At 36.5% G+C, this 12,508-nt stretch overlaps 2 protein-coding genes across 7 annotated transcripts; one reads left to right on the top strand and one right to left on the bottom strand.

The window, feature by feature from the left end:
• The first annotated feature begins 368 nt into the window (after positions 1-368).
• LOC110822979 (ATP/DNA binding protein) lies at positions 369-9,245 on the top strand. Of its 6 annotated transcripts, none has more exons than XM_022053223.2 (6): positions 369-648; positions 1,435-1,645; positions 2,428-7,193; positions 7,982-8,019; positions 8,275-8,344; positions 8,804-9,245. In XM_022053223.2, exons 1-3 carry the CDS (start codon positions 490-492, stop codon positions 7,191-7,193), a joined length of 5,136 nt encoding a protein of 1,711 aa, XP_021908915.1. In that variant the 5' UTR covers positions 369-489; the 3' UTR covers positions 7,982-8,019; positions 8,275-8,344; positions 8,804-9,245. The 6 variants fall into 6 exon arrangements, with proteins under 6 accessions (XP_021908915.1, XP_021908916.1, XP_021908914.1 ...); XM_022053224.2 differs by having other exon boundaries at positions 8,766-9,245; XM_022053222.2 differs by having other exon boundaries at positions 8,511-9,245.
• Positions 9,246-9,517: 272 nt separating this feature from the next.
• On the bottom strand, positions 9,518-11,065 carry LOC110822980 (nuclear polyadenylated RNA-binding protein). The gene is made up of 3 exons (XM_022053225.2): positions 10,448-11,065; positions 10,258-10,337; positions 9,518-10,075 (listed from the first exon to the last, which is right to left on the bottom strand). The coding sequence occupies exons 1-3, from the start codon at positions 10,884-10,886 to the stop codon at positions 9,908-9,910; spliced, it is 687 nt and encodes a 228-aa protein (XP_021908917.1). The 5' UTR covers positions 10,887-11,065; the 3' UTR covers positions 9,518-9,907.
• Between the last annotated feature and the right edge of the window lie 1,443 nt (positions 11,066-12,508).

The following is a 12,508-nucleotide window of genomic DNA, read 5'->3' as shown; positions in this document are numbered from 1 at the left end:
TTGTTATTTTTAAAAAGATTTTGTTATTATAAAATTTTTTAAAAGATTGTTTGTTGTGGGCTGTTTATTTTGTATATTTTTATTGCAGAATTGTTAAAATATTCTGTTATTTTAGGAATCAATTAATTATAAAATCTACGATTTGTTTTTAAAAATAAAATATATTAATTGGTTAATTGGAAAATACTTTTTTTTTTTTTTTTTTGCTTTTTCATTGTTGCAATTTCCAAATTTAACAGACGGTCAAATGGGCGGTCAAATTGGTCCTCGTGGAGAGTAAACGTCACCAAAAATCATTATTTGATTTGTTTTATTTTGTTTACTGTTTGGTAATTTTTCAAATTTTCTCCTTCTTCAACAAGTTTCCTTCTCTGATAAGTTTCCTACAGCTTCACTCTGCTTTCCTTCAACCGATCCATTTCTCTCTCCTCTCTGTTTTCTCTGTTACAAAACATAGCTTCTGCTTCTTGTTTACTTTCGTAAACAACAATGGCAACACCAAGACAACACATAGACCATATACGTAAGTCCAAGTTTGCTATCGGCGGAGAAGCGAATCCACTCATAGAAGATCTTCACCAGGCTGTTAAGCACCTCTCTGCTGAGCTCTACACCAAGGATGTTCACTTTCTCATGGAACTCATCCAGGTCTCTACTCAGTCATTTCTTCCTTTCTTTCTCGTCTGGTTTTTGCTTGATGCATGTATAAATTTGTATATGTGCTATTGTCTCTCTTCACGTTTATGATGAATTGTAGCGATGATGATTGTTGTCTTCTCTCACCTTTCATGTTCTGTTGATGATGGCGATGAAGTTGTGCAGTTTATGATTTTCGTTTGTTTCTCAAGAAAGAAAAATGAAGGAAATAATACCGTGACAATCTTACTGAGATGTACTTGTCCTTTTTGACCTTCGTTCATGTGAATTTCTTTTTAGTTCACATTTTTTTAGCCATGATTGTTTTTAGGAGCTGTCGAGATCTGCCATGAAATAAAGTCGTGTAAAAATTATAATCGGAAATCTTAATTTTCTTTTTTAATTACTAAGTAAAAACCACAGAGCGAGCAAAATATTCTCCGTTTACCAAATGCAGCGTTGCCAAGTTCCTTTCCGTACTTTAGAATAAGTGAGCTTCTTATCTTCTCGTTCCATTTCTCGAGTACCCAATGATACCATGATAGCATATAAGTATTTGTCTGATTGTCAATGATAACATTTCATTAAGATTGATTACGAAATTGTAATTTTAAACTCTGAATTCTTAACAAAATAAAGATTCTGAAGCGGATAATTACTTCCATCTCATGTTAATTAATGTCAAAGACAGGCCTGTTAGCTAGAGTTCTAGTTTTCCTTTTGCTTTCTCTAATTTCTATGTAAAATAATTTACAAATTTAATTGAGGAAAAGAATCTGAACCTGATCCTTATTGCAGAATGCTGAAGACAACGAATATCCCGAGGGAGTGGATCCTTCACTTGAGTTTGTCATTACCTCTCGCGATATAACTGCCACTGGAGCTCCGGCCACATTACTGATATTTAACAACGAGAAAGGTTTTTCCCCCAAGAACATAGAGTCCATTTGCAGTGTTGGACGATCCACTAAGAGAGGCAACAGAAAACGTGGGTACATTGGGGAAAAAGGTGTGGTAACCATTTTCTTCACTTTATAAGCCAAGATCGCAAGATGATTCAGTATTCTTATTACGTTGTATTTGGTTAAAATCTATTTTAGTTTTATTATATTCCTAAATATTACTTATCCTTTTCTAGATCTTTAAAGATGCATAATTTAAATTTCTATCTTCTTTATATTGTATTCATATTCCTATTCATGAAATTAGAATATGGAAGTATTCATCTTCTAAGGGTGTGTTCGAGGCACTTAACCTTGCAATTACTGCAGGTCTTTCTGACTGCTGGATAATGGCAACATCAGTGTTAATCTGCAAGAACATTTAATGTTGTCTATGTGTGACAATCATTGTTGAACAGCAGATTGACGCTAAACATTGTCAGTCCGTTGTTGATATGCTAGTCGATGTAGTTAAGTCTATCATATTTTAAGAAATAAATTTAAAACATCTGTACATCATCAACTTTTTGTATGGTCACCATCTTAAGTTTGAGGGAATTTTAGAAGGTTACCATATTAGAATAGTAATTTTCTATATCAAGTTTTTCTTATATAGTCTCTCTCTCTCTCTCTCTCTCTCTCTCACTCTCACTCACCTTTAATAATAATTTTCCTTTAGGCTTAGTATTATTTGAATATTGCTTAACCTTTTATTTTAGTAATTTCCTTTTTCTAATAATAGCTCAACTATATCTCTCCTGTCCCCCCTCACCAAGTTTCCCTTCTGAATAAGAAAACTACTCTCTAAATCCTTATGTGAGTGATAATATGTATACTATATGATTGGCAGGGATTGGGTTTAAGAGTGTCTTTCTGATAACCGCTCAGCCTTATGTCTTCAGCAATGGCTATCAGATAAGATTTAATGAAGGACCTTGCCCACGTTGCAATCTTGGGTACATTGTTCCTGAGTGGGTGGAAGAAAGCCCCACAATTTCAGACATTAAACAAATATATGGATCTGGTCCAGCCCTTCCAACTACAACAATAATCTTGCCCTTGAAACCTGATAAGGTCAAACCTGTTAAGCAGCAGCTCTCTAGTGTTCATCCGGAAGTTCTTTTATTCCTCTCCAAGATTAAGTGCCTTTCAGTTAAGGAAGATAACGAGGATCCCAAGTTGAATACTGTAAGTGCAATATCTATAACAAGTGAGACTAATTTTCTCATGAGGAAGAATATTGATGCTGAGTCCTACACTCTGCACCTCTCTGCTGATGAAAATAATGTCAATTTGAAAAGAGAATGTGGCTATTACATGTGGAAGCAGAAATTTCCGGTCAGGCCAGAGAACAAAGTTGATAGGAGAATGGAGATTGAGGAATGGGTGATCAATTTGGCTTTTCCTATTGGAGAGCGACTTCATAGAGGGTCAAACTTACCTGGGGTCTATGCATTTCTTCCAACAGAGATGGTGACAGGCTTTCCCTTCATAATTCAAGCAGATTTTGTGTTACAATCATCAAGAGAAACAATACTGTTGGATGACAAATGGAACCAAGGGATTCTAGACTGTCTCCCTTCTGCTTTTATTAATGCCTTCATCTCACTGGTGAAAACAGCAGAAGATGCCCCTGTCTCTAGTTTGCCTCGGATGTTTGACTTCTTGCCAGTCAACAGTTCTTCTTATGAGAAATTGAATGCTGTAAGGGAATCAATCAGGGTAAAGTTGGTTGAAGAAAATATTGTTCCAAGTGAGTCATACAAGCAGCAAAAGTTCTTTCATAAACCCAGTGAAGTTGGCAGACTAGTTCATACTTTCTGGAATATTTTAAAAAAGGCAAGGGAGAATGGAGTAAGTTTACATAACCTATCATCACATGGAAGATATATCTTGCATTCCTCATTTGATAAACCAGCTTATGATCACATACTGAACTTCTTGGGAGTAATGCCTGTCAACTGTGAGTGGTATGTTAAATGCATTAAGAGTTCCAATCTCATACTTGGAGTGCCTGAATATGTTTATATGAAGCTTCTTCTTTTTCTCATTGATAATTGGCAGTCCAAATTTCACTCTACCAGCATAACATCAGTACCACTGATAAAATATGTTAGTATGGATGGAAGTATCTCGTTGAGCAGCATTGATGATGCCTTTGGTCGAAATAATCGAAGGGTGTTGTGCATGTCCACTCACCTTCATCATGCCGATTGGTTGATTAATTGCAACAAAGAATTCAGATGTGTGGCAAATTATTTTTTCCTTCCAAGTACAACTCAAGTGGCAATCCAATCATGTTCTAGAAAAGAATCAATCTTAGAATGGTTGCAAGATAGGGTGAATGTTGTTGCACTGGATGTATCTGATTATGCAGATCTTGTTCGTAAATATATCATTGGTGACAGGAAACTTGTTGTTGCCTATGCACACTTCCTGTATCACTCATCTACCAAAAATTTTCTATCAGTAGGGAAATTTGATAGTTTGTATGGTAATGTGCCACTTGTTGATAATTATGGAAATGTGACAACAAGAAGAAATGGTGTTCTTGTTCCTGCTAATGACAGTAGATGGACATGTTTGCTTGTTTCTAATCCATGGAGACAAGAAGGTTATGTTGAGTTAGGGGAAGATTATTTGCTTCCTGGCAATTTTGCTGGTGAAAGCATATCTGGGGAGCAACTCATACAGTTCCTAGAAAAGAATCTTGGTGTTTCTGATATACCTTCTTTGCATCCTGCGAATGCCGGGATTTCTGCCGTGTATGGGCCCTTAACTAAGGAAAATGTGTTCTTGCTGTTGGATTGGATTCGTTGTCTTAGGCATAGGGGAGCTCGCATTCCGGAGAAGTTCTTGACAAGCATAAAGGAGGGTAGCTGGCTGAGGATTACAATGAATGGTTCTTCTGGTTACAGACCACCATCAGAGTCTTTTTTCTACACCTCAAAGTGGGGAAACATTCTGCAGAACGGATCTGTGCTTGTCGATATTCCACTAGTTGATCAGAGTTTTTATGGTGATAAGCTAGCAGAATACAAGGAAGAGTTAAAAATAATGGGTGTCATGTTTGGATATGGAGATGCATGTAACTTCATTGGGAAGCGTCTCATGTCTCTCGCTAAATCCTCTACCTTAACTAAAAGTAACGTTCTTTCAATTCTTAATTTCATCAGATATTTGCGAGCACAACTTCTTTCACCAAATGAATTCATCCAGAGTATTAGAGAGGGGAGATGGCTGAGGACACGTTGTGGTGAAAGGTCTCCGGCCGAATCTGTTTTGTTTGATCAGGAATGGAAAGCTGCATCACTTATCAGTAACATTCCCTTCATTGATCAAGAGTACTATGGTGAGGAGATCATGTGTTTTAAAACAGAGCTCCAGCTGCTTGGTGTCACAGTTGGATTTAGTGAAAGTTATCAGCTCGTCGCTTGCAACCTGAAATCAGCATCATCCTTAACTCCCTTAACGTCTGATGCACTTCTTTTGATCCTGAAGTGCATTCGACATTTAAGATCTTCTGAAAAATTGGTTAACACACTTAAAAGCGGGAAATTCTTGAAAACAAATTCGGGCTACAGAACTTCTTCTGAATGTTTTCTGTTTGATCCTGAATGGGGTTGCCTTCTAAACATTTTTGGTGGTTTTGCTGTGTTAGATCATGACTTCTATGGAAGCAGTATATTCTCTTACCGAACAGAGTTGAAGAAGATTGGAGTTGTTGTGGAATTTGACGATGCTGCCAAAGCATTTGCTGTTAATTTTAAGAAGCTGGCTTCATTGTCTTTTATTACAAAAGACACTGTCATGGCATTTTTGTCATGTTACAGGCAACTGAAAGGTACGTCCCTTAAATTTCCTATAGATTTGAAGAGCTGCTTACATGATGTGAAGTGGTTGCGGACTCGACTTGGTGACTTTAGATATCCCAGAGAGTGCATTTTGTTTGGTCCAGAATGGGAATCTATCTCTCCAATTGCTCTCCTCCCCTTTATTGATGATAGTGACAATTACTATGGCAAGGGAATTCATGAATATCGAAAGGAGCTAAAGAGTATGGGAGTTATTCTTGAACTTAAAGGTGGTGCAAAGTATGTAGTTGATGATAATGGTCTTTGTTTTCCCCCGGACCCCTGTTATGTCACCTCAGAAAATGCACTTGCATTGCTGAAATTCATTGGAATTTCATTGGAAAGGGCAAATTATTCATTAACTGGGACATTTTTGAAGAAAGTTTCACAAAGATGGTTAAAGACCTATGCTGGGTACATGAGTCCAAATCAGTGCTTGCTGTTTGATTCTAATTGGAGCTTGTTTTTGAAGCCAACAGATGGGCCATTCATTGATGAAGAGTTTTATGGTCCTCAAATTCAATCATACAGAAAAGAGCTTAATGCAATCGGAGTTATTGTTGATGCAGAGAAGGCATGTGCTTTGCTTGCCAGCTACCTTGGCTTCCATTCTGAAATTAACACCATAGTTCGAATGTATAAATTCCTGAAAGCCTTTAAATGGAAGCCTGAAACAGATGATGTAAGCAGGATTTGGATCCCAGATGGCAACAAGAGTGGAGAATGGGTAGACTCTATGAAATGTGTTCTGCATGACAAAAATGGTCTCTTTGGTTCGCAATTGTGTGTTTTGGAAAAATACTACGAGTCAGATCTACTGACATTCTTCTCTAGTGTATTAAATGTTAGAGCTGCTCCTTCCCTTGACGATTATTGCAAGCTCTGGAAACTCTGGGAAAGCACAGGACACAGGTTGTCTCATACTGAATGTAGTGCATTTTGGGAGTTTGTTGTAAGGCATAGGAGCCCAACAATAATACGAAGTCTTTCAGATAATATAGAGAAGCTACCTATTGGATCTGGCTCAGGCGAGATTTTGTTATCTAAAAAGCAGGATGTGTTCATTGGTGATGATCTTCTTCTGAAGGATCTTTTTGAACAATTATCTACTCACCAGATATTTGTCTGGTATTCTCAGCCAAGCTTGCCATCTCTTCCTCGGACAAAGTTGCTGGATGCGTACAGAAGCATCGGGGTTCGCAAAATCTCTGAGTCTGTTCAAATGGAAGAATTATCCTTATCAGCTGGCAGTGATTTCAAGCAGATCAATTCAAAAGATACTGTGTTTGGCAAAGGACTTGTTAGGCTCATGCTTGGATTTCTAGCTGATCCTTGTTTTGAAATGGAATTCAAGGAAAGGCATGAAGCTGTTCAGTGCCTCCTCAATGTTGAGGTCTTTGAGAGTCCGGAGCCCATTACTGTGTGCTATAGTCTATCATTATCTTGCGGGCAAATCTTAAAAGTGAAAGCAAGCCGGATGGTGCGTTGGGATAGAGAGAGTTCAAAGTTTTTCACGCAGAAGATGGACAAATCTGGTGGACACAAGTTTCTTCTTGAATATGCTACTTACTTTTCTGAAGTTATATCAGAGGGAGTGCTCTGGGAGAAAGAAGATCAAATAGGTTCACTAGCTGAGTTGATCAAGTTAGGCTTTCTCCTGGAGTTCAATGAGGAAGCAGTTGGGTTCTTAATGAAGTCCAAGAATTTGCAATTATTCGTTGAGGATGAAGAATTTTTATCTGCTGCTTTCCCTTCTGAATAGGTAAGGGTTTCTGTCCTCCAGTCCCATTTCTTTGTTTATTGGTGTCTTCTGAAATAGTTGGGAGCATGCTACCAGTGTAAACATTAAAGGACGAAGCTGGTTTGGGTGATCTTAATATGTGCAAGCATTATTCTTATATACCCTACAAGAAGATAGCATCATAATAAGAGTCATTTCTAGTAATGAATTCTTCCGTTACTAAAGTTAAACCTACACAAATAGTTTCCACCGGTCTAGGTTGCTCTCGTTGGTGGATGTCACTATCAGTGATGAAGCTTGTCTGTTGTTAAAGTCAACCTGGACAAATGAAAATCGTGCAGTGCAAGGGGACAAATCTATTTTTGATTGTTCTGAACAGAACTCTGCCTAGATGCATGTAGGATGAGATGATTGGAAACTTTGGTTTCTGTTGTGAAATTTATGTTGCACCTTGATATGCGTGAGAATTTTCTTTAAGATGGCTTGATTCTGAAATTTTAGCCCCAAAACAATCTGTTGCATGTATGATTTTGTGGTATGGCAAAAAAAGAAGTGTGTTTGAGATGGGTTTGGTTTTTGTGAGCAACTGACATGATTTGTTATTTTATCCTTGCCTGCTTTTGGTGCTGGAAGTTTTCTTTTCTAGTCTTGTTTAGAGTGAGAGGCAGCTATCAGTTTTAGAGATTGGTTGGGGTTCTAGTCTTAATACATTTTATATAGCAATAAAATTGGTTCAGTTCCTGTTTACTGCTCTTCAACCTTTTTTCTGTCGTATCCTTTTCTGTGTAATTTCCATGTTTCCACTTCAGGGACATGCACATTGCATTTTCCAACAAAAGAAATGAAGGTATGAGGTTATCCATAGAGGTGCAGTAAGCCAAAAGCTGAATAAGTGTAGCTGAATAAGTGTAGCTGAATAAGTGTAGGATCAAGGCTTGAAATTTGAATGATATTTATTTTGAGGGAGAAGATTAAAAGAATTGGTTGGTTGTTGCAGCCAACTTTTGTTTGTATTTTCATATAAAAACTCTTTTATTATTCTTTATTTCTTGAAAGAAAATTTCCTAAATGACAAAGTCTTATTACTTTCTCTCTGGTGTAGAATTGATAATCGACGAGGAAAAATCTTCAAAACTTCATCTATCATCTTCAATCTAGCACAATCTCAGCAGGTAACAACCTCTTTTCCTCTTCTGTAATTGATCATTCAGATGTTTATTTAAATCTAAGATCTTTTTTATTATTTATTTTTTGAAAAATGAACATAAATTTGTTAGGAAAGCAGACTATAATTCTGAAATGACATAGTTATATACACATCTATAATTTCAACTTCAGAGTACTAATTCTCCAAAGAGAAATTACCCTTTTCATATGGAGATGGAAATGGAAAAAGTAGTGCAATGCGGAGCTCCCAATTTCCTGCATCACTATGCTTAATAAGAGCTTATTCAACACATTTCTTAAGTCCTAATAATGAAAATACAACGGCTAAGAGGTACTCCAGAATTTCCTTTGCTTGGGAGACCTCCAGACGTGGGAGTCATGAAAAAAGAGGGATTATTTCCGAAAAACTTCCCGTGTTTCATGCAGAAGTCAAGCAAGATCTTGATGGCAGTTGCTTAATTCAGGTCTAGCTACAGTGTGCAAGCTAGCATCCCAGAGGTTCCAGCTTCACTCCACAATGCTGAATACATTGAGGCAGAAGAGTGGTTGAAGAAGCCTTGTACTGCTGATTATTACTTGAGAGACCAAGGTGTGTGAAAACTACAGTTCGGTTCTCATAATTTAGAAACCTGAGAGCTTGCTAGTTGTTGCAGCCTTCAGCATTTCTTACGGAGGAAGTTTAGTAGTACATTCTGAATAAAACAGTGATTTTATATATTTTGGTTAATTTTCTAATTGATGTAAGCAAGTTGGATTTGGGTGAACCTTATGAAGTTAATATATATATATATATATATATATATTTTATCGAAGTTGTAGAAGGATGCGAATTTTATCCCTCGATTATTTGAATGTATTTTGCACTATACTAAGTTAAATTCCTTTAATCTGATTGATGTGACGAAATAGGTATTGTTAGTTTACTTCTTAGAAAGTTATATACCAATGGAAAAAGAACCTATAGTAACAGAAAAATGTTATATTACAAGGATCTGATTGTAATCCTCTTATATCTTGTATATGTTTCTCAATATTATAATTTGGAGACTTTGATGTGGTCAGCGAAATGACTCCACTCCATTCATAGTTGATAAAAGTTGAGATTAGATGCATAAATTTGCAAGTAATGTTGTGGTTATTTACATTCTTTGAGGACATTATAAGTAATCTGCATGAGGTGAGGGATATAAGTAATCATCCTATTGTAAAGATTGGGATATTGTTGTTTTATACAACAGACATGCATTAATCTTGCATAAGCAGCAAGGATATGCATTGCTCACGGAAGGAGATAGAATTGACATATTTTCACAACAGAGTACATAGCATGAACCTGGAAGGAATGGTTACCGAGCAGCTCATGTCTTCTTCTGTCTCAGGAAAATATAAAAGGAGATTAGAGACTATATAAAAGGGCACATGAGTCTTTAGGATAATTAATTCCTATGCTTGGAAAAGCACACATAAAGTACTAATCAAGATTGGGAAAAGAAGAAACCCAAAAAGAGAAAGCTGAAGAAAATGTATAGCTAGGAATTCTATCTTCTTTCTTCCTAGCTTATATGTAATCAAGCAGCTGATTTTCCTGAAAGAAGACGTGCGTCATGGTTGCTAGCGCAACCTGGGTTGTAGCAAGATTTAACTTTGAATAGTTGCTTCACAGATCCTCCTTTTGGTAATACTCCTTTGAATCTTCTCCTCTTGCTTCCTTTCTTCTCTGTCTTTGCAATTGATCGCTGGAGTAACACATAAAACAAACCAAGATTATTCAACTGTTATATACCAAAATGTTTAAAATTATTTCAAGACCAAATTTAAATTTATAAACAAGCTACGTACACACCCAAAAGAACATGAAATATCTCATCTTTATCAACATTTGGATTATAAAATATAAAGAGTTTGAGAAGGCACGTACCTCCGCAGAACTCACTGATTTATCGCTCACGCTTCCATCATCTGTCTGTGATTTTTTGTTCGAGCTGTCGTCATCCTTGACTGCAAAAATTAATCCAAGAATCATTTATATATGACCCCCATAATTGATAATGGGCAAAAAATTGAGAATTCATTAGTTTTATATTATATTGTACGTAAAGAAGACTCACAATCCTCCTTATCACTTTCGGACATTTCAACGCAGTATACCCTGAAACTCGGTGACCCAGGAGCAATTCGCCGACCGTCGACATTGCTGAGTCTCCCATCTTCGCCATTACCTTCCTCATCCTCTCCTTCCACATCCACCCAATTCACGGCCTCCTCTTGGCATTCCTCCGGGGCGGGTGCCACCTTAGCAGACCTGATGCTACCGTCTCGGGAAGACGAGCTCTTCGTCTCATTATTATCAGGAAGAGATTGCACGGCGGAATGATCGTCGTCTTCTACTTCGTTTTTGAGAAGCTCTTTCCTGGAAAGTGCATCGCCTTTTAAGGCGGTGGCCTGTCTACGTTTCTTGATCTCCTCTAACCTCCGGCGGAGAAGGGGACGTAGCCTCGGAGGCACTGCCTCATCTTCGGGGTCAAGCTTTGATCCACCGCACCCCATTGCAGAGAGAGATTACAAGCAGGAAGATCCGGTGGAACGAAAGAGAAAGAAGATGCAAGAATTAATGGATGGTGTTGGTAAAGGTGGTTAGATATGTGGAAGGGAGAATAGGAAGCAGAGAGAAAAATATTAACGTGGGATTTTCTTTTCTTTTCTTTTCTTTTTTCCCTAAAACGGGTGCTTGTGATTTATAGGCCAATGCAATCTGATTGACATTGGTTTTCTTTTTGTTTTTTTTTTTTTTTGGGTTCTTGACTTGCTAAAATCACCTAGAGGTATATGGTATTATCATATGTCGTACCAAAAACATATATACCTCTGTAGGAGTCAATTGAAATAGTCAATATGTGTCAATTGGTTGTCATAGATTACAGCCTTGACACAGAGCAGACATGTTAATGGCTTGTTGTTTTTAGCCTAGAGCAGAGGTCTCTGCTTTTGACAGCACTTTTCTTTTGTCACAGTAGCTGTACCAATTTCTTTTTGACAGGGACACAGCGCACTTCAATTTCTCGCAGTTTTACTACATAACAGATTTTAGTTTTTTAGTTTCTGCCCCTTCGTTCTTATCGTTTTCATGTTTATTTTTTCGAATCAGTTACGGTAATAATTTCTTCCTTTTTGTTATCTTTTAATAATTTACTGTGGATTGCTTTTATTTGTAACCCATAGTTAAATTCTATGTCTTTATTAGCCATTTTAAATAAAATTAACTTATTACCTTAATATAGCTGCGTTAATATAGTGGTGAATGATGTAATGATTTGGAATAAACTAAGTCTAAAAATTTTTTTATTAAAAAATAAATATGAAAATAAATATCTAGAAATCTTTTAAAAAGACCTTTTGACTCCTAAGTAAAGAGTTAAAATTTTGGGTAAATTAAAAAAGCATTGAAAGTATAATTTGGTTGTACGAATAACCGGGTTGAAAGAATTTTAAAAGACTTTTACGATAGGTGGAATATTGCCTTATTGGTTAATTGATGTCAAAAGAAACTTTGATTTTGAAGAACAAGACTTCAATGCATATTATAAAATCTACCAACAAGAAAGTTATATAACTTACTAAGTGCATTGAAGTAAGTTGAATCCTAATTGTTCAATTAATAGATTGAATACTAATTTTTTATTTAAGAGATCCTCTCAATAATATAAGAATAATTCAGCTGATACTTTTCCACCAACAATGAGGAAGGACATAGTGAGATTGATCATCAGCTTAACAACTTAAAGAAACAGATATTTGCCAATTTGAAGTCAAATGAGCCTTCTTGAAGACTCTCGAAGGAGAATATTTATGTTGAAGTTGCTTCTCATTTCAATTTAAAAAGGCATAAGGAAGTGATTCGTTTTGTTAAAGGAACAGACACGTGGAGCACCAAGAATGGACACATGCTACATTGGTTGCACGTGTATGTATATGTTGTCTTTATATACAATGTTGCATCAAATGGTGTCGTTCAGTGTAGGGTTTTAAAAAGAGATTAACTCTGTACATGTATCATACTGGTGTGCCTTAACCCACATATATATACTTTCATTCTTTCATTTTTAAAATAATAAGAAAAGGTAAAAGCTTCCAAATGATATTTAGCATTTACATCCTCTGGTCTTTGTTGA

This window comes from Carica papaya, chromosome 9 (genome assembly GCF_054855325.1).
Source record: "Carica papaya isolate Zhongbai chromosome 9, ASM5485532v1, whole genome shotgun sequence".
NCBI lineage: Eukaryota > Viridiplantae > Streptophyta > Magnoliopsida > Brassicales > Caricaceae > Carica > Carica papaya.
Note: the sequence above shows the minus strand (reverse complement) of the source record. Positions and strands in the feature narration are given on the sequence as shown.

Excerpts from the sequence above, each read along its gene's own strand:
- LOC110822979 (XM_022053223.2), top strand. The coding sequence starts at position 490 with ATGGCAACACCAAGACAACACATAGACCATATACGTAAGTCCAAGTTT. Across the intron at positions 649-1,434 it reads TTCTCATGGAACTCATCCAG|AATGCTGAAGACAACGAATA; the intron begins GTCTCTACTCAG and ends TCCTTATTGCAG. Across the intron at positions 1,646-2,427 it reads TGGGTACATTGGGGAAAAAG|GGATTGGGTTTAAGAGTGTC; the intron begins GTGTGGTAACCA and ends TATGATTGGCAG.
- LOC110822980 (XM_022053225.2), bottom strand. The coding sequence starts at position 10,886 with ATGGGGTGCGGTGGATCAAAGCTTGACCCCGAAGATGAGGCAGTGCCT. Across the intron at positions 10,338-10,447 it reads CGAAAGTGATAAGGAGGATT|TCAAGGATGACGACAGCTCG; the intron begins GTGAGTCTTCTT and ends TAATTTTTGCAG. Across the intron at positions 10,076-10,257 it reads AATCAGTGAGTTCTGCGGAG|CGATCAATTGCAAAGACAGA; the intron begins GTACGTGCCTTC and ends GTGTTACTCCAG.